Below are 27,040 nucleotides of genomic sequence, written 5' to 3' on the forward strand. Positions count from 1 at the left end.
AGGGTCATTTTATACCATTCTGTATGATTTCAACAAACAAAAGGAAAAAGCAAAACAGGATCATTTTAAACTAGTCGAATAAAGGAAGGCATAAATATGAGTGAGACCAGAGAAAAAAACAATGAAGAAGGCCTAGTTTAACTATTTGAGAATTTCTGTACCTTTTTGTACTATTTAAACAAACGATGGAATAAATTTGAGTGACCAGAAAAATCGAAGATGGTCCAATTTAGCTAACTCAGAATTTATATACCGTTGTACTAGCCCAATGAACGAAAGAACAAATTTGGGTGTTCTACTTTTTTATACCAAACAAAGAAGAACCATCTTAACTTGCTCAAACACAATTTTAGCTAGCGCAGTATTTCTGTAACGCAAAAATTAATTTGGATGGAGTAACAAGAAAGAAAGCAAAGATATGCCATATTAACTATTTAAATAAACGAAGGAATATACCAATGAGAAATGCCATCTCCAGGCCATGTTTTACTATGTTAAACAAAACGAAGGGTTAAATTTGAGATAGCGAACATGGATCATTTTACTCAAATTTGGATGGAGTATTTAGCTTTGTATGAACCAGAAAAAAAGCGAAGAAGGTCCATTTTAACTAGTTCAATATTTCTGTACAATTTTGTACTACCGAAATAAGCGAAATTTTATTTTTATACCAATCAGAAGAAAATCAAAGAAGGGTCATTTTAACTAGCCAAGCAGAAAAAAGGAAAGAATTAACACTTTGTACTAATCAAGTGAACGAAGGTATAAATTTGTGCTAACCAGAAAAGAAGAATGATCAACATTCTATACTTTTTGTGCCATTTATTGGGGTGTTCTATTTCCTTTTGTACCAACGAGAACCATTTTTAACTGGCTTAGAATTTTATACCTTTTTGTAAAATTTGTACCAAACCGAAAAAAAGCAAGGAAATACCATTTTAAATAGCTCAGCATATTATAATTTTTTGTGTTTTTGGTCTACCCAATTTCTTAACCATTTTGTACTATTTAAACAGTGACCTATTCACTTTTGTAACAAGCAGAAAAAGGCTTAAGCAAATAAGGTCAATTTATACCTTTTTGTGCTATTAAAATTGAGTGACCTATTCAGTTTTATACCAAGTAGAAAAAATTGAAGAATGAATAAATTTTGTTTGCAATTAAAAAAGCGGAGAAGGTCTATTTTATGTACTTTCTGTACCAACCATAGAAAAACAAAGAAAGGCCATATTCTGCTACTCAAACAAAGAAGGCCCATTATAACAAGCTCGGTATTTTTATAAAATTTTGTATTACTCTAATAAATTTGGGTGGTCTATTTCATTTGCGTAACAATCAGAAGAAAAGCTCAGAATGTTATACTTTTGTGGTGCTACATTTTGTATTATTTTTGTGTCATCCAGAGAACAATTTAAATTGCCTCTCCCTGACAAATCAGTTGCCAGAGGCCAATGTTTGTAATATTAGAATACTACAAATTGATCCATTTATCACTTCAATTCTCTGTAACCTTTTGTAATTTTAGCCCTAATATGTTCTTCTATTCTTACACAATCAAATGCATATGCTACAGTGTCTCAGTGTTCATTTACAGAATTAAATAATTGTTTATCTTTCTCTAAAAACATTTCTACTATTTTGTTGATATAATAATCACACTCTGTAATGTATTCATATACCAGATTAAATTTTTTCTCCAAAGTAGAAGTGTTCTTAATATTACAACCTTTAAAATGCTTCTTTAAATAAAGTTTATAGATTTTCTCTCTCATTTCACGTTTAATTAAGATCGTCCACACCTTTTGTAATAATTCGTAATCATACTGCAGCAAACAGTTGTGATGTTTTTCATTTTCATTATGGTCAGAACATGCTTCACATAATAATACTGAATTTGGTGTGTACTCACTAAATAATTGTATAACACATGTATCACTAATACTTTCACTAGTACACTCGCACTCATTAGCTTCCTTTCCAAAACAGGTAATATTTGAAATACTGTCATCATCACTTTTCGGGAGTATTTCATCATTATATCTATTATAGCGTCTAAAATAATACACTTCTTCTATTTCTTGTGTTGGATATATGATTCTCACTTTATCACGTAATTCATCTGGCAAATCAGGGTCAGACGGGTGAATTAACAGTATAAGTTTCTCGTTTTCACGCTGAATTTCTTTTTCTCTAGGTGAAACATAAACAATCTCCATGCTAGTCATTTTTCTGCTCTTCAGCAAAAACAAATCAAATAAATAATTTCATATACATACAATAAAAGCATTCTATGCATTCTCCGTCTTTAATAATATGTTTCAAGCAATATAACATCATGATGTATGTCCTATTATTTTCCAAATATACTCCGTAATATTATATTCCATTATAATAAAATACATAAATGCAAAAATATATATTTGTCTTTTTGACTTAGACGAGGAAGGAGACTAACAGTACAAATGTTAGGTAACGCATTCGTAACGTTACTTAAATATCTTCAGCAACATGGAACTTTGAAACTTTTCTTACTTTGATATGATCTCTTCTTCTGCTGTGATCAAAAATGGCCATGCATGATGTTACGCAAATTGCTATGGAGTCTGTTCTACACAATTATGACGCAACTCTGGTTTGTTAAATCTCACGTTCAAATATTTTATGACCCTTACTTAGTGACGGGAGAGGCAATTTAAATTGTTCTCTGGATGACACAAAAATAATACAAAATGTAGCACCACAAAAGTATAACATTCTGAGCTTTTCTTCTGATTGTTACGCAAATGAAATAGACCACCCAAATTTATTAGAGTAATACAAAATTTTATAAAAATACCGAGCTTGTTATAATGGGCCTTCTTTGTTTCAGTAGCAGAATATGGCCTTTCTTTTTTTTCTATGGTTGGTACAGAAAGTACATAAAATAGACCTTCTCCGCTTTTTTAATTGCAAACAAAATTTATTCATTCTTCAATTTTTTCTACTTGGTATAAAACTGAATAGGTCACTCAATTTTAATAGCACAAAAAGGTATAAATTGACCTTATTTGCTTAAGCCTTTTTCTGCTTGTTACAAAAGTGAATAGGTCACTGTTTAAATAGTACAAAATGGTTAAGAAATTGGGTAGACCAAAAACACAAAAAATTATAATATGCTGAGCTATTTAAAATGGTATTTCCTTGCTTTTTTTCGGTTTGGTACAAATTTTACAAAAAGGTATAAAATTCTAAGCCAGTTAAAAATGGTTCTCGTTGGTACAAAAGGAAATAGAACACCCCAATAAATGGCACAAAAAGTATAGAATGTTGATCATTCTTCTTTTCTGGTTAGTACAAATTTATACCTTCGTTTACTTGATTAGTACAAAGTGTTAATTCTTTCCTTTTTTCTGCTTGGCTAGTTAAAATGACCCTTCTTTGATTTTCTTCTGATTGGTATAAAAATAAAATTTCGCTTATTTGGGTAGTACAAAATTGTACAGAAATATTGAACTAGTTAAAATGGACCTTCTTCGCTTTTTTTCTGGTTCATACAAAGCTAAATACTCCATCCAAATTTGAGTAAAATGATCCATGTTCGCTATCTCAAATTTAAACCTTCGATTTGTTTAACATAGTAAAACATGGCCTGGAGATGGCATTTCTCATTGGTATATTCCTTCGTTTATTTAAATAGTTAATATGGCATATCTTTGCTTTCTTTCTTGTTACTCCATCCAAATTAATTTTTGCGTTACAGAAATTCTGCGCTAGTTAAAATTGTGTTTGAGCAAGTTAAGATGGTTTTTCTTTGTTTGGTACAAAAAAGTAGAACACCCAAATTTGTTCTTTCGTTCATTGGGCTAGTACAACGGTATATAAATTCTGAGTTAGCTAAATTGGACCATCTTCGATTTTTCTGGTCACTCAAATTTATCCCATCGTTTGTTTAAATAGTACAAAAAGGTACAGAAATTCTCAGTTAGTTAAACTAGGCCTTCTTCGTTGTTTTTTCTCTGGTCTCACTCATATTTATGCCTTCTTTTATTCGACTAGTTTAAAATGATCCTGTTTTGCTTTTTCCTTTTGTTTGTTGAAATCATACAGAATGGTATAAAATGACCCTTTTTAGAGTTGAAACAAATTATAAGTCCTTTGTTTATTCGAATACTCCAAAATGGTACAATTTCTTTGTTTTTCTCGGTGGTATAAAACTAAATACTCCATTGTTTATTTGAGTAGTACAAAATTGAATAGGTCACTTAAATTTATTCTTTCGTATATTCAGCTAGTTCATTTTTTTCTCGTTGGTATAAAAAGTAGAACATCGAAATTATTCTTTCGTTACAGAAATTATGAACTTGTTAAAATGATCCTTCTTCGTTTTTTTCTGATTGATACAAAAATAGAACATTTCAGTAGTTCAAAAGTTACATAACGGTCAATTTTCGTTTGTTTAAACAGTACATAATGAGCTAGTAAAAGTAGCTCTTCTTCTCTTTTCCAGTTGATACAAAAGTAAATAATCCACCTAATCTTCACTTCTTTTTTTCAGGTATTCCTTCGTTTATTGAAGTAGTACAAAATGGTACAAAAGTCTGAGTTAGTTAAAATAATGTTTTCGTTTTTTTGTTTATTTGAGTAGCACAAAATTGAATAGGTCACTTAAATTTATTCTTTCGTATATTCAGCTAGTTCATTTTTTCTCGTTGGTATAAAAAGTAGAACATTGAAATTATGAACTTGTTAAAACGATCCTTCTTCGTTTTTTTTTCTGATTGATACAAAAATATAAGATTTCAGTAGTTCAAAGGTTACATAATGGTCAATTTTCGTTTGTTTAAACAGTGCATAATGAGCTAGTTAAAGTAGCTCTTCTTCTCTTTTCCAGTTGGCAGAAAAGAAAATAATCCACCTAATCTTCACTTCTTTTTTTCTGGTATTCCTTCGTTTATTGGAGTAGTACAAAATGGTATAAAACTATGAGTTAGTTAAAATAATTTTTTCGTTTTTTTGTTTATTTGAGTAGTACAAAAATGATATAAAATTTTGAGCTAGATAAAATGGCATTTCTCGTTGGTACAAAATTAAATAGTCATTCAAATTTATCCTTTCGTTTGTTTAAATAGTTAATATGGCATATCTTTGCTTTCTTTCTCGAAGTAAACCAATCATATTTATTCATTCTTCATTTCTCTCTGCTTGGTACAAAACTGAATAGATCACACAAGCTTAAATATTTGACCTTTGACCTCGATAGTCAGTACTTTTGAAACATGTAATAGTTGATGACCTATTACTAGATTTGGAAACAGCGCCTCAATATGTGAATTCATTTTCGAATTATTAGGTTTTAAGTATTTTGACCTTTGACTTCGATGACCATTATTTTTGGAACTTGTAGTAGTTGATGACCTATAACTAGATTTGGAAACAGCACCTCAATATGTGAATTCATTTTCGAGTTATTAGGTTTTAAGTATTTTGACCTTTGACCTCGATGACCATTATTTTTGGAACTTGTAGTAGTTGATGACCTATTACTAGATTTGGAAACAGCACCTCAATATGTGAATTCATTTTCGAGTTATTAGGTTTTAAGTATTTTGACCTTTGACCTCGATGACCATTATTTTTGGAACTTGCAGTAGTTGATGACCTATTACTAGATTTGGAAACAGCACCTCAATATGTGAATTCATTTTCGAGTTATTAGGTTTTAAGTATTTTGACCTTTGACCCCGATGGTCATTATTTTGGAACTTGTAGTAGTTGATGACCTATTACTAAATGTGGAAACAGCACATCAACATGTGAATTCATTTTCGAGTTATTAGGTTTTAAGTATTTTGACCTTTGACCTCGATGGTCATTATTTTTGGAACTTGTAGTAGTTGCTAACCAATTACTAAATGTGGAAACAGGATCTCAATATGTGATTCCGTTTTCGAGTTATTAGGTTTTAAGTATTTTGACCTTTGACCTCGATGGTCATTATTTTGGAACTTGTAGTAGTTGCTAACCAATTACTAAATGTTGAAACAGCATCTCAACATTTGGCTCCATTTTCGAGTTATTAGGTTTTAAGTACCTTGACCTTTGACCTCGATGATCATTATTTTGGAACTTGTAGTAGTTGATGACCAATTACTATATGTGGAAACAGCACCTCAATATGTGGATCCACTTTCGAGTTATTAGGTTTTAAGTACTTTGACCTTTGACCTCGATGATCATTATTTTGGAACTTGTAGTCTTTGATGACCAATTACGAAATGTGAAAACAGCACCTCAATATTTGACTCCGTTTTCGAGTTATTAGGTTTGAAGTAGTTTGACCTTTGACCTCGATGATCATTATTTTGGAACTTGTAGTATTTGATGACTAATTACTAAATGTGGAAACGGCACCTCAGTATGTGGATCCATTTTCGAGTTATTAGGTTTTAAGTATTTTGACCTTTGACCTTGATGATTATTATTTTGGAACTTGTAGTAGTTGGTGGCCGATTACTAAATGTGGAAACAGCACCGCAATATTTTGCTCAGTTTTCGAGTTATTAGGTTTTAAGTACTGTGACCTTTGACCTCGATGGTCATTATTTTGGAATTTGTAGTATTTGATGACCAATTACTAATTGTGGAAACACCATCTCAATATGTGGATCCGTTTCCGAGTTATTAGGTTTTAAGTACTGTGACCTTTGACCTCGATGGTCATTATTTTTGGAACATGTAGTTGCTGGTGACCAATTACTAAATGTGGAAACACCACCTCGATATATTGTTTTGTTTTTTGAGTTTGACCTTTGTTCACGATGGTCAGTAGTTTGAGGACATGGTTGTGTCATTTCTGCTATGTTAAATTAAGGGTTGGGAACGAAATCAGTGCTACGTTAAAATAGGGGTGGAGAATGTGTTCATAAATTTCTGCTATGTTAAAATGTTCAAATAGGGGTTGAAAAAGTAATCATAAAACGGAAAGAATACACCCCTAAAAGTGCTCATAAAAAGGAAACGAATCTTATGTGTTACCTGCTCTGCTATGTAATTTCAATTAGGGGTGGAAAAAGTGGTCATCAAAGAGAATGAATGAATACACTCTCTAAAATGACTATCTTTGCTCATTCTCTGCTATTTCTGTTATGTTAAAATAAGGGTTGGAATGAGTACACCCCTGCTATGTTACATAGTCTTGTTACGTATTCTTATGTCATTTCTGTTATGTTAAAATAGGGGTTGAAAAATATGCTCATAAAAGAGAACGAGTTCACCCCTAAAATAGAGGTCATAAAGGGAACGAGTTCACCCTGCTATGTTACGTAGTCGTATGTATTATCTGCTTTGTTCCAATAGGGGTGGAACGAATCTTATGTATTCTCTGCTATGTTAAAATAAGGGTTGGAAAATAAGCCAAACTCTTTTATTAGCTCTTCTATGTGTTCGTAGTCTTATGTCATTTCTGCTATGTTAAAATAGGGGTTGGAAAATATGCTCATAAAAGAGAACGAGTACACCCTTGTTATGTTATGTGTTATCTGCTCTGCTGTGTGTTACGTAGTCTTATGTGTTATCTGCTATGTTCCAATAGGGGTTGAAAAAGTGATCATAAAAGAGAACGAATATACCCTTGCTATGTTATGTGTTATCTGCTCTTCTATGTGTTTGTAATTTCTGCTATGTTAAAATAGGGTTGGAAACGAGTACACCCTTGTTATGTTACGTACTCTTATGTGTTATCTGTTCTGCTGTGTGTTACGTAGTGTTATGTGTTATCTGCTCTTCTATGTGTTCGTAATTAACATCGGGGTTGGAAAATATGCTCATAAAAGGGAACGAGTTCACCCCCTAAAATGTGCTCGTAAAAGAGAACGAGTACACCCCCTAAAAATTGCTCATAAAAGGGAATAAATTCACCCCTAAAATGGAGGTCGTAAAAGACCATGGGCTCACGGTGTACGGTGCTCAATTTCTCAGGGGCTCGTGAGTTGTTCTCATCTGTTCTCATATGTTCCAGGTTGGCCCAGATCGATCCATTTTCTACTACTACCCACCACCCACCGTGACCCACTGCGACCCACCGACTCAATATGATCTACCGACCCTCTCCTCTGTCTACTCATTGTAGACAGTGTCTTCTGAAGACTGGTAAATTTGTCTCCGTTTTACTTTCAAGACCTTCATTTCCCTTCCTTTTCCATTTGTTTCTGTCTACTTACCTGAGGTGAGCACATCTAACCAAGTGAAAAAAGAACTTCAGGCACTTTTGGATATTGATATTTTAATAGTAATAATAGCAATAGGACTTACACTACTACTTGGCTTTCGAGACCTGTGAGTTTTTAGAGCTAACTACCGAAAAAAAAATACATTTTAATCACTGTAATATATAAATTATTATATATATTTAAAAAATTGAATGTACCTATGTGTGTCTGATCATCACGGTCAAATTGCAAATTCAAATGAAATTACTTTTGGTATATAGTTAGGCCTTAATCCAAATTGGGATGTTATATTGCTTTTATTATAATGCATAATATCCTAAGGAGGTAGTGAGGATCCGAATTTTTGCGAAAAAAAAATGAGTATCTTGCAAGCCATTAAACTTACGGAGATGAAATTCAGTGTATTAACTCTTTATTGAAAATAAACAGAATGTGTCCTAGCATTAGTGATAATTTCACAGTCTTGTTTTATTACAAGTGTAAACTCTTTAGTCAGTACAGAAGAGGCCGTGGATCGTGTTCAGAGTTGATGACGATGGATTTTGGTGAGTCAGAGTAGGTCACAGTGGATGAGAGTGGTTCATGGTGGGTGGTGGGTCACGGCGGGTCAGAGTAGGTCCCGGTGGTTGGTGGCTCAGAGTGGGTCACCGTGGGTGGTGGGCCAGAGTGGGTCACAGTGTGTGGTGGGTCACAGTGGCTCACGGTGGGTGGTGGGTCGTGGTAGGTCGTAGGTCAGAGTGGGTCATGGTGGGTGGTGGGTCAGTGGGTCGTGGGTCAAGTTTTCATGACTTGGTAGTATGAAGACATTCTACAACCTTGCTCAAGTATTAACAAGCAAAGCAGAAGATAATTTCATATGAAGGATGGATTGTTCTATGGTTTTGCTAACATTGCGACATCGATGTCCTTCGAACAAGCTGGAAAATATCCTGCTTTCAGAATCGCTACGAGTGTGGACAAAACAACAGATTTCTGTGACGCTCTGTTGAGTGGACTGAGTAAATGTAATTGGGCATTAATGCTTTCCGTCGATTAAGTTGTGAAGAAACCTGAAATTTTCGTCTGGAGAATAGTCAAGGTATCGGGTGTTTAGGAAATTTGTGATGATGTTCTCGCAATGAATTGGCGAAACCTGACTTCAAGTTTATTTGCAAATACTTTAGAATATTCATCTTTTTCCATTAAATTATTGGACTTTTAAATTTGGAAATTCAATATCATGGAAATCTTGATGCATATTCTTGAAAGTTAGATCCAAAGGGAGAATACCTGTTTACAATGGCTGGTGGTTCTTTGGAATTTCAGTGGCATACTTCCGCTCTTATTGTCTGTAGTAGCTTATTCAAGTTTCGAAGTATTTTCTCTGCAGGGATTGCAATTTAATAAAATTGTTGACATAATTTTTTTCGTACAGTGTAAGTTATACTAATGATGGTGATGTCAACAAAGGTGCATTTTAGTATGGGCAGAGTATGATTAGGTTATACAACCATTGTTGTATTGTATCAGCATCAATAGTGGCCAAAGCATTGAACTTAGTTTAATTCAACACTCAGAAAAGTACTTAGTGATGGCTCTCTCACGATATGATAATTTGGTATTTTCCAAGTGGTTTCCTGGGTAAGAATTTGAATTCTAAGCTCCAATATGATTAATTGTATTTTTTTATCCTTTAAAGAGCCAATTGAGGCAATAGAAAAAGTTAATCTAGAATTATAGAAGTTTCCTCATCATCTGAAAGAAAACACTGTGACGATGAAGTGAAGCAAAGTTGGTTTTCTTCAGATTAGCAGTGATAGTGGACCATATTTTAAGACGGGCGATAATACCTAGTTTTTATCAAACTTTTAAGCTTCCTACTGGTCTCTGCAGAATAATAATCAAGATGATCCGTTATTAGAAAGCATTGTATTATATTTCCCTGAGAGATTGCATCTATGACTCTTGAACTCCCACTGAATGTGAAGGTAATGTCTGTTTGAATATGACAATGAATTCTTTCCGAAGTAACTATAAAGAGATTTCTTTTAAATTTTTTATTCCCATCCAAACAGTTAATAGTAACGCAATAAAATCCAGCAATCAAGTACGTGAGTTAAGACAAGGATCTCGCAAAAAATGAACCTATTTCGATCCGATTAGCTATTATGTATATGGAAATAATCAAAGATTAACTTTGGTTGTAGCTAGTATTACTATATTTCAGCTATTCGAAACCGGAACACCTTGATGGGAGATAAATCTTGTACACCGAATAATTCGGTTGTTGATTTACTTTCACTCGTTCTATCGTCAGACAATGCTTAACCAGCACAGAAACCATTTAAGAATATAATATGATCACTTATTACTTGTCCTCTGACAACTACTTGTTTTCCAAGCATTTATTGCATCACACTGTACTGTTGCATTTCAGTCCGTTGTTCTTAACAGCTGGTAAAGTACTTTAAAAATATGACCTGTCCATAGATGAAAATGAGACAGTAAGAGACGTCAGAAAGTAAACAATGTCACTGAAAGGAAACTGAAAGAATGAATTGGCTCGACATTATTATTATTATTAAGTGCAGTAGTTGTAACAAGAGTAGTTAAAATAATTCAGAGGAGAAAGTCGTAGAAATACGTAGCATACGGTTCCATCCTATTCGTTGGTTTCTTCCACTGCATATATTTCGTTTCCACTCTTTACATCACTTACCGGTACTCATTGTTGCCAAATTATGGTCATAACTACTGCGAAGTTAAAACCAAAAGAAAAAAAAATCCCTTAAGATTGCGGTGAAGAGGTTCCCTATTTAATTCAATTACGAAGTGGAGTTCCTTCCTGGATAAGCGGTTAGCATACGCGCCTTTTTTTTGCGTGGGAGACCCAGATTCGATTCCTGGCGGGAACTCATGTGGTTCGGATTCCACGTTAATCAGAGGTCCCGTCTCATATAGCCTCGCTACTGAAACGGGCGTTAAAATCGACTCAACTCAATTACGAAGTAAATCCAGTAGCACTGATACTCTATTTCAGATTAGAAAATAAAAGAAATTTACAAATATATATATATATATATATATATATATATATATATATATATATTAGGGTGGTCCTTATTTATATGGGGAAAAATAAATTTAGGAATTTCCTTGGACTCACCCCCTAAAATGGTTCCATACTGGACAAAATTAAGCCAGGAGAAAAATTAGATCCATTGAATAATTTTAAATGGTGCCCCAAACGACCTAAAATTTTGAATGCGTTTACAATACATAGTATATGGGGAAAAGCTGGAATAAACTCTTGTAATTTTTACAAACGGCTTAAAAGAATGGAAAGATATCTTGGGTAATGAAGCTAGAGGAAATGAACAACCTAATTTTGTATAGCATTATTATGGCGGCCATCTTGAAGTCCGCCATCTTGAATTCAGGTCAAAATTTTCAAATAGAAAGAGGGTTATGTTACATATCATTTTGAGGTGGCGTTTTCCCAGAAGCACAAATCTTGTATTATTTTCAATCTACCAATAATCTTGTAAGAGTTATTACGAAAAACGAAATGCTTCGATGTAATGTTATTTTATTGTAGTTATGGACCACAGATTTGTAAGAATTTTGGAAGTATTTTACATAAACTGGAAACAAACTGCTAGAGAAAGTTAAATCTTTTTTTCCCCATGACTATCAATAAGTTTTTCCATCAAGATGATTCATAGACCATTATGAGGAAAAAGAAAAAAATAACGTGGAAGAAATTGAAATATCCCCTATTTATGTAGTACTGTAGCTTTGGGGTAAGTTTTCAATAGGTTTTCAATCTAATATACTACACAGTTCACTTTTGTCACATCTAGGAAAAGATTATCTATGAGAATTCACTATGTGCAAAAGAAACTGTTTCTGATACTTATTTTTCGTAAAAACGATGTTGTAATCTTCTGTTAGTTTCACTCCCCTTTCTGCTGCATCGTTTATTACGGAGATGAATTTAACTATTGTCTTTCCTTGAAGACAGTCATTGTTATCTGACCATGAAATCAGATCACAGTCAAGAAACCCTTTGAGCATTTTAAATCTCACGAGAAAAAATTGTTTGTTGTATCAAAATCACTGATTTCTCTTTTCGCAAGAATTTTTATGGTATTATCCTTGCGTCAAGCCTCTTTGCTGCTTCGGGGTTTCTCCTTACAGTTTTAATTCTTTCAACCAATTTTTGTTTTTCCACTATGTTAACTTCATCATCAAAAAACTCCAATGCTACGTATTCCTCCTTCAAGTACCAGAGATGCCGAGAAAATTTAGAAAGAGCCACTTCAGATAATTCATTATCTATTTGCCTATAACTGTACAAAGCTTTCAAAAATTACAGGTCTTGTAATGATAAATGGGATACTTGATCACATCTAAATCAAGCTTGGACATATAGTCGTATCAGAAAAATTCATGCTCTCCGAAGACCCGTTTCTATTTACTTCGTTAAACGAAAATGTTGGCGAAAGAGAAAGGGGAACGTCCTTTCCAGATGCAAACGAAACACAACACTTGTCAAATTCATATTTTAAAACCAATTCATAAATGTAGTGTCTACAAGGAAGGTATAGAAGATCATTTTGGAGCATCTGCTCTAGCAGAATGAAAGCACCGTTCACATGACACATATTGCAGGGAATAGTGTGACAACAAACTGCCTGCACGAACTTTACCAAGTTCCATTCTTCAAGCTAATGAACTGTAATAGAAATAATATGTTCGTTCTCCTCTTTATGATGACAAACTGAGAACACCAATTAGCCTCTCATGAGCATCTCCTGTAATAAATATTGATAACTCGTCGATAGTCTCTTTCCAGTCAAATTCGGCAGTAGTTTTCCGTCTCATTGCACAACTAACGCACTTGATGCACTCCGAAATTGTTTTTGTGGTCTTATGCAACTTCGCTACGGATTTTCTCTCAGCATCGATGCATATTTATTAATAGTTCCTTTACATTATGGCCTAATGTTTCTGCCGTCGCTGTCAGAATATGTATTCTCGTTCTATCAGTGGACTTGTATCGATCAAGAGCAGCAACCTGTCTTGGAGTTTTAAAATTAGTTTTTCCCCTTTTACATCTCTTGCAGGGTCCGGGCGCACACAGGCACATATTTAAATTTTATCTTACATACTCAACTGGGTTTTCCTCTTCATTTCTTGAAATGCTTACCTCCGTGTATTTTGGTGTAAAATTCATACAAATCATTTTCAGAAGTGCATTTTTCTTTTGTGTTCCTCTTTCTAATGAAACCGCGCATATCCCTCGTACTTTTCGAGCCAAACTCATGTCTTTACATTTAGTTGTGTAAGAGTTATTACTTGTGAAAAAGAGAAATATTTTCACAGGTAATAATTCTTAGACGACTAAGGCTATCTTTAAAATAGTGCCAGATTTGTGTTTCTGGTGAAACGCCACCTCAAAAAGATGTCACGTGACCCTCTTCCTATTTGAAAATTTTGATCTGAATCCAAGATGGCGGACTTAAAGATGACCGCTGTGAAAATACTATGTAACATTAGATGTGTTTCTTCCTCTAGTTCCATTATCGAGGGTATTTTTGCGTTCCCTTAAGCCGTTTCTAAATTACAAGATTTTATTCCAGATTTTTTCCATATATTATGTACTGTAATCGGATTCAAAATTTTAGGTCGCTTGGGGCACCATTTAATATTATTCAATGAAGTTAATTTTTCTCGTTCCTTAATATTGTCCCAGGTGGAACCATTTTAGGGGGTGAGTCCAAAGAAATTAGGAAATCAAATATTAAGGACCACCCTAATATATATATATATTATAACGACTTATCAATAAGATAGTCGTAAACCTGGTTCTTTTGCTGAGATAAAAATCCGAAGTGGTAGTAATTCTTTGGCATAAAAATATTAGCTTCGATATTTTAATACCATTAATCTCACCTTTTTAATAAAAATGACAATGTCTATAAACAGTGTTAAACTGGTTTATTATTTGATATAACTTAAATATCCTTTTCTTAAAACTGTTAAGTACACAAATTCACTGACTAGGTAACCATAAAACATGTCCATATCAACAACTATCCCATAATAATCTCATACATATATTAAAAACATTCTTCTTACGTTAATATGAAATTAACGTTCTACTAAGTATAGTGCATATGTATGAGTACTTTCTGCCCAAGGTACAGGTAAATATTACACAAGCCAAAGTATTTTGTTATATAAAAAAATGTCGCTCGACAAAGGGACTGAATATAAATGTCATGAGTAGGCTTGGCTTTTATCTTCAAGAACCACTGGTCCGTTTACATTAATGTTCTTACATAGCTTGTGTCCAACATATTTTAATCGCACCTTGTATATCTATTCATTACATTTCACATATACATTAAACAAATCTTACACTTCATCAATACCTATTTTTAACAATAAAGTTTTAACACAAATTAATATAATGAAAACAATTTTTGTGCTTGATTAATCATGAATTAAATTATAATCCTTCACGTTAATAAGAAAGAATTCAAGTCATTGTAAACTTATCGTTGATGAATAAAAATCGAAGAAAACATAATTGAACAAAGATCAAAAATCAAACACAATCTACGTTTGAATAAGCACATGTAAGTAAATAAATCTATTTTTTTTACAGAAACAAAAGACACCCTTTTGTTATTATATAAATACATTATTATTATTATTATTATTATTTTTCATTCCTATTTATTTGAGCAAGAATGTCAGGTGCTACTAATTCTTTCACTAGATGCATCCATTTTTCCTTTGTATACGGAGTAGGTTTCCAAACCTTTAACTCATCTATATTGCGAAGTCCAATTGACATCCCCGTTTTAGCGTTCAACAATTCGAAAACTTTAGGATTTATTTCCTTAAAACATAAATAAGGACCTGAGAAAATGTCACAAAATTTGTAAATCTTCTTTAGCAACATATTACTTTGCGGATGTTGTTTAACAAAAACTAAGTCATTGACCTTGATCCGATATTTTCCTTCCTGCAAAGACTCTACTTGCGAATTACGTTTCAAAAACTTGTTATGTCTTCGGATCTTTACCATATTCACTACAGAAGACATATCATTATATTGGCAAGCAAGATTATCTAATTTAGGAAGCAGTTTCTGAACGATTTCCTGCGGTATACCCGGTATCGTCAACGTTTGGTTTTTAAAATCAAGCATGACACGTAATTGGGATAATAAATCTAAGCCCATAATTAATTTCTCGTTAAGATCCTTTATTACCAGAATAGGGATTGATATTTCAAAATCTTGAATAGATATTGTCACACGAGTAATTCCTGCTACTCTCTTTTCATGTTTACCGGTAAAATCAACTATAATAAGATTCTCAGCCTTTTGTAACTTAGGATTCGAATAATTACTAGTAATTGCTTTCCACAATGAATACGATAATAGAGAGGCATTTGCTCCTGTATCAAGTAGAGCTTGGTACTTAACCCATTGACTTTAATAGGTAATTTAGCTGTACTATATGACTTTAAAAATACAAAATTTTCTTCAATATTAAAACCATCATTGACAGTATCATCTTCAAACCAACAACGATTTACAACCGGTATAAATTGGTACTGACACCTATTAATTGCTATTTCAGAATAATTATTTACAGTGACGTCATGTGAAAAATCATTTTCATAATTAGCATGAACATGTAAATTGGAAGATAAATGTTCGTAAGAATTATCGTTTAAATTTTTAGATAAATGTTCGAGAGAATCTACAGCTGACATGGATTTAACCCCTACCACATCAGCCGCGATTAGTTTAAATTCATACTCGTGTATGGTTCCAATAAGGTACACTGTACAGCACAATCGTGATTATGTCCCGTATTATTGTTCTGTACAGAAATTACTTCAATGCCTGGATCTTGATGCGAAGTGCCATCTCTTGTCCTTCCATTACGTCTATCCGCATAGTTCGCTGTATTTCTGGAATTTCGCCATACATTACGTCGATTTTTAAATCTATTTTGACTATATGGTCTAACATATGAATTGCTACGATTAATTAGGTTAGGCGGATTCTCTACATAACCTTGTCTATTTTGCGCATTTTGATTGCTAGAGTATACTCGGCTTAGGTTAGGTTCTGTATTATTCACACTACGAATATTTAAATTCCGAACAGGCACCAAATGATCTGAATTATTCTTATTTTTACCTATTCCTGATTGTGGATTCATGGCATGGTATTGAGTTTCGTAGCATTGGACAAGCATCAATAAATGGCTGAAACTCATACACTGTGTGGAAAATAAGATCTGTTGCAATTTAAATGGAAGCAAATTTCGAATCGATGCTATTATTCTCGATTCCGATTGCAAAGGATTAACGACCTTTAATTCGTTGTAGACATTTACAACAAATTCTACAACAGATTTGTGCAATCGAGGATTGAAGTGTTGATTTCTAAGGGTGGCATCTCTATTTGCCAGCAAAAAGTCATTTTCATAATTTGCGATTAAGGCCGCTTTGAATTCCTCATATGTACTAATGTGATCACGTATTGTCTTAAACCATAAGGAACAAGGTGGGAGTAATACATGGGGTATTAACTTCATATATTGTGATCGATCGATAGACATTATATTGCATTCGTCTTGGAATTTCTCTAAGAAAAAAGTAGCATTCTCATTACACTTACCACTGAATTTGCTCATAGCTCGAATTTCACTCATTTTGACACTTAATTTGACCTTCTTTTTCTCATTCCTTGTTCTTGTTGAGTGATAGTTCCTATCCGTGGCATGCTGTGTCGTCACATCATCTATGTTTCGCTCATCAGTACTCTTCGGACAACTTTCTTCTAGTATAATATCTTCATCAGACCCCGGCGAAGGCGAGTTCATCTCTGGTGAGTGGGGAAATTCAAAGCGATCACTACCCAAGTTATTACGGTAAATGTTGTCTTTGGCCTGTAACGTTCTAATCTCTTCTTGAATAGTAGCTAACAACTGTGTATTTACACGTATGTTATTAGAGTTGTTGCTGACCTGGATCTTTTGCTGTTTAATGGAAGATTCTATTACTTCTAAATCTTTTTTTACAGCACAGATTTCTTGATTTTGGTGATTGTGCTTTTCTTGACAATCATCGGATATCCTTTTTAACTTTTCCTCGAACTGTGAGAATATGTCGTTCACTACCTGGACAATTGTCTGTTTTTTTTTTCATCTGATTTCTGTTCTATCCGTCTACTTAATTCATCATTTTGCTTGTTAGCTTGGTCGAACTTCTGTTCCATTTCGTCAAATTTCAGTTCTATCTTCTGTTCCATGGTCTTGTTAGATTCGTTGAATTTCTGTTCCATGATCTGCTTTAATTCTTCATTTTGCTTCTTTATCTCGGTAGACATCTGCATTAATTGTCGCTGTACAGCTAACAAGAGTCGATCCTCTGATGACAAACCGGGCGTTACACTAGTTTCACCTTGGTCACTAGTATTTGATTCCTGCTGCATTGTTTCGTTGTCCATTTTTCTTATGATTACTTTACCACTTCGCAATATGGTTAAGTTCGTATTCATTAACTGTAATATAAAAGTAAATTCAACCTTACTCTTCTTCTTCGGGAACTGAATTTACAAAGTCCCGGGTGAGGTAAACCAAATTTTTATAACGACTTATCAATAAGATAGTCGTAAACCTGGTTCGTTTGCTGAGATAAAAATCCGAAGTGGTAGTGATTCTTTGGCATAAAAATATTAGCTTCGATATTTTAATATCATTAATCTCACCTTTTTAATAAAAATGACAATGTCTATAAACAGTGTTAAACTGGTTTATTATTTGATATAACTTAAATATCCTTTTCTTAAAACTGTTAAGTACACAAATTCACTGACTAGGTAACCATAAAACATGTCCATATCAACAACTATCCCATAATAATCTCATACATATATTAAAAACATTCTTCTTACGTTAATATGAAATTAACGTTCTACTAAGTATAGTGCATATGTATGAGTACTTTCTGCCCAAGGTACAGGTAAATATTACACAAGCCAAAGTATTTTGTTATAATATATATATATATATATATATATATATATATATATATATATATATATATATATATATATATATATATATATATAGATAGATAGATAGATAGATAGATAGATAGATAGATAGATAGAGATAGATAGATAGATAGATAGATAGATAGATAGATAGATAGATAGATAGATAGATAGATAGATAGATAGATAGATATTTATGATCTGATTGGAAGAACAGATGACTTAGCACTTCTTAATTCAGTTATTTACGACTTTACGAACCTTGATTTAACGGACTTCGGTAGCAACAGACAAAATCTCGAACAGTTTATTCAGCTGATTTTAGTGTGTTGCAGTGTATATTTACAATGTATCAGATATTATACATGTTCAGATTGAGTACTACGCTTCATTAAAAACATATGATTTCTTTCGTAAAATAATCGTGTATTTTGGCCATTGTAGATTTAGTGTCAGAAATTAGGACAATCGGTAACACTGGAGCGCTTTAACATTGTTACATTGCCCTCTTTAGTGCTATTGTACTCTAAACTTAAGAGGGAGTTGGTGCAGCTAGTATGGATTAAGAAATTTGCTTTACCATGGTTCATAAGAATTTTTCGTTATATATCTCATTATTTATCAATGTACAGCAGAGTTCGCTAACCCGGACCCTATTTCTCAAGACATCCGGTTAATCCAAACGGGATATTTTTAAAAATATATAGTCAAGAAAGCAAGATTTACTCCTGTACTACGTAATTTGTGACCCGGTCAGTCGGTTTCGTTGGCTAACTTTAGTCTTCTTTACAGAGAAAAAAATACGAACTTTTGTCCAGTGAGTCTAAAAACTTTCGTTCTTATTTTTAGTATAGGAATGTAGTGCATCTAAACCTTGTATTACGTGCATTTTAAGGCAAATTCCGTTTAATCCGGTCTTTCGGTGATTCGGACAAGATACATTTCCATCTAGTCAGGATTAAGGGTTTTCTACTGTATTTCAATAAATTACAATTTTAATATGCCTATGAAGCTTCCATAGCTACAGCTGCATTAATGCAACTGTCGATTATATTGAACCATTGTGAAAAGTGTTTATAATCATGTTAAACCAACGCTATGCCTGTTCGTTTAGGTTAGTATGCCGTAAAATAAGTTATTTTTATGAACAATAGGCTACTTTTTGTTTTTTACAAATTTTATTTCTATTTCTATTAACAATGTATTTATTTATATTTACCTGTTTTCATAGGTTGCTGGGAAATGGATAATTTACTGGGCATCCGTGGATTTCTTCAAGTGCTTGCAAGCTCACATAATAGAATATAATTCATCTACGATGTTATTTAAATCAGCTGCCCCTGCATGTGGGGGTGTTTGTTCTTCTTGGACTTGTAATAGTGAAGGACATATGAGCTGTTACGGTGATGGATTTGGTACGTATTATATAGAGAAGAGATGAGGAAATGAGGCACTATTTTCAAATGCTGTGTTATTCAATTTAAACATACAGTAAATACCCTTAAACGAAGAATACCAGTCCGTGTATTACGGTTTTCACAAACTTTTATTTTAACTTTTCCAAGAGAAGGCAATGCGCTATAAATAGTTGTTCAGGAATCTTTATTAAATTAGGCTTAACAAACTAATTACAACAATTTTCGACGGAATAAATGAGAATAAGTCAAATCGTCATAGCAAAATATTCTATTAAAGAGTTTTGGGGAGCATGGTAATGGAACGCTTACCTCTGGTGTGTGAGGCACCTGGTTCGACCCCTGCTCAAGTAAGCTTGTGGTGGAAAACGTCATGTCCGTAGGTTTTCTCGGGTTACTCCTGTTTCCTCACACATTCTCTGATTCCATCAATTCTTCCATTATTATTCACTTGTCTTATTCACCGTCTCCCTTAGCCTAACACACATAACCGTGGGACGTTAAAGTTCAAGATTTCATTTCATTTCATTTTCTATTAAATATTTTTGTACTGTGTTAAGATTAGCGTTTGACAGGAAAGTTGTGTCCAAAGATGAGGCAGATACCTGCCAATATATCTTGTTGGGCTGAACAAAATTATACATATTGGTTAGTGTAAATCCTTATATATAGTTTCGTGGAAAATGGACAGAGAAAAGAAAGAATAATTTTCTAACGCTAAAACTGAATGTTGTACGATAATCGCGGAACCTCTAAAACTGATAATGCCCTAAACCATTCATTATGGCACTAGTTAGACAACAGTGTACACTATGACTAACGAGATATGTTCCAAATTTCTGCCTAACTCAGACTTTAAATTTTGTTTGCGTATAATAGTGTGGAAAATTGAGACTTATCACACGATAGATGAGGCATAGATGGACAAAATTACGTTTGATAGTAAATTCTCATGTGTAATTTCTTTAAAAAAAAAATATGTGCATTTCTTCCATTTTATGTCATTTAATATTATGAAAAAAGTGCTATTTCACTCCAGGCACTAATTCATTACAGAAGAATAAGAAAAAAAATATTATTGTTGTCATAAAAATGTTAATTTCGATGTTTATTTTTCAGTGACTAAATTAGATATGTTATTTATTGGGTGTGACGACGTTAATCTCGTTACAAAGGCAATACTTTGGTTGCTAATTGGCTGTTTATATGTATCTAACAGCTAGAACAAGCAGGGACGCCATATGTAAAAGTCGTCTATAGCCATAAGTGTAAAGAACAAAAATTGAAATTGGTGTGTAATCATTTGACTTATATACAGGGTGTTTCAAAACAACACCAACAACGTTTGGGAGGTGATTCCTGACACCAAGATAAGACAAAAAGTATAGACCAACCTAAGTGCACAAAGGCTCCCTTTCGGAGTAATACGCTGCCGAAAACATGAAAACATGAACTTCAAAGGTCCATAGCTCCAAAACTATGGGAGCTACCGTAGTCAGGTCAAGACTTCACTTAGGAACTAATATGTGTGCTATCCAAAAATACAAGTTTCAAAATCCTGAGGTACTCACGCAACAATTTTTGTAGAGGGAGTTTGTCTATGGGCATATAATTTGAATTACTTACCAACTACCTCTATAAAAAATGTTGCGGAAGTACCGCAGGATTCCGGAACTTGGATATTTTGATAGGGCACATATTAGTTCCTAAGTGAAGTCTTAACCCGATTATGGTAGGTCCCATAGTATTGGAACTATGGACTTTTGAAGATTTTTTTTTTTCATGTTTTCGGCAGCCTGTAACTCCCAAAAGGAAGCATTTATGCACCCAGGTTGGTCTATACTTTTTGTCTTATCTTGGTGTCAGGAATCACCTCCCAAATGTTGTCGGTGTTGTTTTGAAACATCCTGTATAGTGTAGTTATTACTACAAAGTTTAAATATTTAGAACTGTGGGCAAAATATATATCGTTATAACTGATAATTTCTTATTCTGCTGGAAGATATTCATTAGAAGATTGTAACTAGGGTTAATTGTCTTCTTCTAACAATACTCCATACTTAGTTCTAACATTGATACACCTAATACTTGTAACTTAATATTGAAAAATCCTTAATGATATTGAATATAGAAAATGTAAATAAATTCATTACAGTACAATTCAATAAATCGTACAAATAAAATCCAATTCGTCAGTAAACTAAACTTTCATCATTTGTGTATTATAGGGGAATAATAACTTATAGAAAACCCGAACAACAGAGGGAAAATATCCACTCTAGAAACGGAGCATGAGTATATTAAGAGCTTCGTTTTAATCCCTTCAGGATCATAAGAATTGCAGAGAAGAAAAAAATATATTTTTAAGCTCACATCTAGATCCTACCAAGATCATCACCGTAAGTTGACTACTTAAACGGTTATCTAGTTGTGGTCAAGAACAAATATGTCCGTATGATCAATATTTTTTTCTTTTAAACGAAACAGTATAAATATTTCAATCTATGATATTTAAAAGAAAAGTTTTCATATCTCTACATAGGTCAAGGATTACAATGTTTCTGCATATGCAATAATATTTCTTTTGTACTTCATACATCCATAAGTATCTGGTAAAAAATTATACAATAATCAAGATGTTAATTACAAAACTATTAGAGAGGAAATTATATTAACTTATATTCAAGCTGATTTACATTGTGGTTGTGTCTTTAACATTAAACACACCAAAACGGAAATATTTTTACTGAATCACTACAATTTTTGGACAGTTTAACGAAAATATTAATCTTGGTCGTGAAGGGAGTAACATGGAATATAAACACGTTTGTTTATTAATATTTCGAATCTATGAACGTTTTCTTTTAATGGGACATTTTAAGAAACATATTTCCTTGCTCATGAAGATATTAATGTGGACCTAAACACTTTTCATTATATATGTTGGATCTATAAAGCTTATTTTTTAAATGGTACAGTTTAACAAAAAATATCTCCTTAGTCATTTTTTCTTTTAAACGAAACAGGGATTAATATGGACCATAAACACTTTTCATTATGGTGTTGGCTCTATGGACCCTTTTTTTATGGCACAGTTTAACAAAAATATTTTCTTGGTCATGAACGGATTAATACAGACCATAAAAACTTTTCATTGTATATCTCGGATCTTTGATTTTTTTTAATGGCATAGTTTAACAAAAATATTCCCTTGGTCATGAAGAAATATGGACCATAAACACTTTTCATTATATATCTCCGATCTATGAAGCTTTTCTCAAATGACACAATAATTCAATGTGAACAGATACGTTAATGTAGCTGTATTGATGGAAGCTTCAGGGAAAATTTTAAAGCAGCAATTTATTATATTAATAATTGATTTTCTTATGAAGTTTTCGGTTAGATTATAATCTTAGTATGCTCCACGAGGGTTTCATCAGTGCAGTTCGATTAATGCATCTATCTTTACAATGAACTATTGTACCACTTGTTAAAAATCATAGACTCAAGATATATATATATATATATATATATATATATATATATATATATATATATATATATATATATATATATATATATATATATATATATATATATAATGCAAACTGTTTATGGCTTATATAAAATCGAAGCTCTCAATCCATGTTGAAATAGTGTATTCTGTCTCTTTTTTTGTGTGGACATGAATGTGTTTGTCTTAATTTTAACTTAAGTTCGATATAATTATATAATTATAGTAATTAATTTAAAAATTTTACTTTCAGAAATACTTGTCAATATTCGAACTCCTGACCTAAACAAATTTATGGTATTGAATATGACCGTTGCACCACGAAAGGGGTATTCACGAACCTTTACGGAGGTTGATATTAAACGTGAGTTGATAACCGATGCTGAAAGTTTACAATCAATTCAAGAGTGGCTTGAAGACAATGGTATAGAAACAAATGCAATGCATCAAATATACTCAGATACCTGCAAGTACGATCTTCTTTGAACAAATCAAACCACTGCAGCGCTTGTGCATAAAAGTCAAGGACGATATCTTATTGTATAATAGTGAAAGACAGCAAGTATGACAAATGACTCTGTGCTCTTGAAGTTTAAATAGTGTTCCCCCCAAAAAACGTTTTGACAAGCCTGGATCGGCATAGACAACGCAACTTCTACATTTTGAATTGAAACATTCGTCGAAGAGGGTCTTATATGTATTCCTACTTCAAAAACGATGACACTTCTCTGAACGAATGATAACGTAATTAAATGCCTACATGCTGTGATTTTTTTAAAACACAAATATAAAATTTTTATGAAATAGTATCCTGTTGTTTACCTTTTCATCTTACTAATATCCCAATAGAAATCTCACTCACAATTAGTGATGTGAGGTGGAAAATTTTCCGTTCTAAAAATAAAATATTAGTAATAAAGTAACAATTCCTCAGTGATCATAAAATTGATTAAATTCATGTATAGAAATGTTAAAAAATGAAAGATCGTTTAAAAAATCCAAAAATTTCCATGACAGACAATTTTCAGTACTAGGTAGAACAAGTGAAACAATTTTTCATGAATCGAAAAATTGTCTGTCCTGTATAGAAAAATTGAATACGAGACGAGACAGATACTTTGTGATTAGTTGCAAGAAGAGTTAAAGGTTTTCTGATAGAAACAGATACATTTTCTGAAAGGAAACATCACTTTTGTTACCGTTTACCGAGATAACATAGCCTGAACTCTTGTCTGCTCAAAGTTCATTTTGTTTGTCAACAGTTAAGAAAAAAACTTCACACACTAAAACACAAACATTGTATATATATATAAAGCTTAAATTCTAAAGAATATTACCTGATGTAATGTTAATCAACAACACAAATTTTATCTACGTAAACACAAAGGCGTAGTCTTTCAGAATTAAAATTATGCAAAACGGAAGCACACAGGAGCTCAACAATTGGTCTCCTATGCTGTATAACCACATAATGAAGGTACATGGAGTATGAAAAGCGGGGAGTGAGTGGAAGAGGGCGAGAGAAAATTTCGGCATTAGTCGCGTAGTCTGCCAGACGACGCCTTTGTAATATCTGTTAAGACACCGACAGATATCAATAGCAAAACAATAATGATGTATCCACAATTGCTCTCAACGATCTACCACATTCATATGTCATGAATCACTCAGGGGCCCATCGGGCGCAACATAATAAGAATAATTAGTCTTGTAAAGACTGTTCGCCACCAGGACTTGTAGTAAGTCCGCACACAATGAAAATAATACTATCAAAGAATAAGTAGTCTTGAAAAGACTGATTTTATAGGAACTTTAAATTAGTTCGCATCAAAGGCGAGCTATGCAGCTCTGGGTGGTAGACGATTTATTATCTCAAACACAATGTCAAATAAATCAAGACGCAGAACGCATATCCATCTCAGGTAGTAATACTTTCAAATAACCACTTGTTAAGGGGACAGCGTTTAGGTCCCAAAGTAATACTAACAAACAAGAATATGGCAGTTTTCTTAGAAGTACTGACAAGCGGAGTTAGTATGCAAATAGAAGAATTCCCGTTAACAATGTCTAATTATTGCACTAGCGTAGATCTCTACCAATTTTGTGGGTGTGCGGTGAGTCAGAATCTCACTGCTGAAGGCCAGTTTAGTGTCAAGAACAATTATCGTATCAAAAGCCTCTAAATACTATCCTTAAACTAAGTTACCTTACCGCTCGTTAATAAGTGAGATCTTCCAAACTCAAATATAAATAGCAATTGGCTGATCTAAAGGAGCGTTTGAATTCGCGCTACAAATATGCATTTACGTTAGCACAAAACAATAGAAGGGTTTCAATGTAATTTTGAAAATACTTGAGAGGTGATCCCCTTTATAGTTAAGCGACTTGATGCATGAGGAATGCAAGCAATAGGTACACTGAAATATAAAAAACTATTGTAACTCACCTGAGGTCGAAGATCCTACCGCAGGCCCTCTGGAAGTTGAAATGGGAAACTTTTGGGTTACTATCGACGTCCCTACAGCCATTCCGTACAACTAGGCAGCTTAGATTAACTTGATGCACTAGATCACAAACAGATGTTATAACTTACGATTCGAGCGGTCGAGATACAAGAGTGATGGAATGACATCATCTTCACAGAACTTCGTACGGAATGAGAAGTTCTTCTTAGTATTATGATATCGCACAAGCTGGTCTGAATGTCTTGGAAAGGAGGTGAGACGAATGATAGAAATACAGCATCCAATTGAATATCATCCAACGGGACTTCACTCCACAGGTTGTTCTGCTTCCCCAGTAGACTATTACGTCTATACGCCGATGCAAGAGTCACCAATAAAGGTCTCAATAGTACGGTGAGAGAGATTCATATGAGGTATTATTACGAGAGCTTTGAATGATGTAAGCAACACATGAAATTCGAGATTGAAAGTTTTATTGATTAATTCTGCTAAGTCTATAGACTTTTATACAACAGGAAACATCCTACATGAGGTCTCGAAAAGAAGATGGAAAACAATCACAGCGTGTACTAACTGAGAGTAATTATTAGGAAGCGTTTAGGTGCCGTAAGTAAATTAGAGTGTGTGATGGATCGTATTGGATCCGACACTAACACAGTTCATGGAGAACAAACAGAAAGATTGTCAGCAGCAGCGAATTGATTTTAGTTGGGCTGCCTAATCACAAATAATACGGTGATAATGATGAAGACATTGATGGGTAAGAATAGCGCAAGCACTGTGCGTGAAAATGTCAAGAAATGTAGTTCTTGACACTAGCGACCGTGTCACGAAGTTGTTCGCCAATAAGTTCAAACGCCATTTGATGTAACTTGACAACTGTATAAGTCCACACCGACACAACAGAGTTAGCACTCGTCGGTGAAAGGCGTATCGGGAGATGAACTGTCTCTTCCGAATAATGAAGTTACAAGAGTTCTCCCCAAGACAGCCGATTGCAAGTCGGCGTCAACTAGATACCATTCCCCCGAAAGGGCTAAGAGCACGGAGCTCGTGCCCCGGCGACAACTTGGTACTTTTCCCCCGAAGTGCGACGAGCACGGGGCTCGTGCCTCGGCGACAACTCAAAGATTTTCCCCCACGAGAAAGAGATTACGAAAGATTATGTTAAAACCTTATCAATTGCACAAATCTGTAAATCAGTGTTGTGTGTATAATGGGGTAATCTCTGGGCTTACCTAATTGTAGCTTGGTTATCTGAAAGTAAAATTTAAGCTCTTGAGCCTGCGCGAGTGGGCAAGTAGGAGGACCTAAAGGTTTGTTGTACATTTGATAAGCTTTTAGACTACGCTAGGATAATTTTG

General features: G+C 33.5%; 1 protein-coding gene across 1 annotated transcript in view; it reads left to right on the forward strand.

Annotated features, from left to right (window-relative positions):
- LOC145694115 (uncharacterized) overlaps positions 1 to 24,014 on the forward strand; it is a 66,258-nt gene extending 42,244 nt beyond the window's left edge. The window contains exons 5-6 of the mRNA XM_081770234.1: positions 19,511 to 19,694; positions 23,465 to 24,014. Of these exons, the coding sequence (XP_081626360.1) occupies positions 19,511 to 19,694; positions 23,465 to 23,697 (417 nt within the window). The 3' untranslated portion in view covers positions 23,698 to 24,014. The remainder of the gene's footprint in view (positions 1 to 19,510; positions 19,695 to 23,464) is intronic.
- The last annotated feature ends 3,026 nt before the right edge of the window (positions 24,015 to 27,040 follow it).

Source organism: Thermobia domestica, chromosome 9 (genome assembly GCF_964235325.1).
Source record: "Thermobia domestica chromosome 9, izTheDome1.hap1.1, whole genome shotgun sequence".
Classification (NCBI taxonomy): Eukaryota; Metazoa; Arthropoda; class Insecta; order Zygentoma; family Lepismatidae; genus Thermobia; species Thermobia domestica.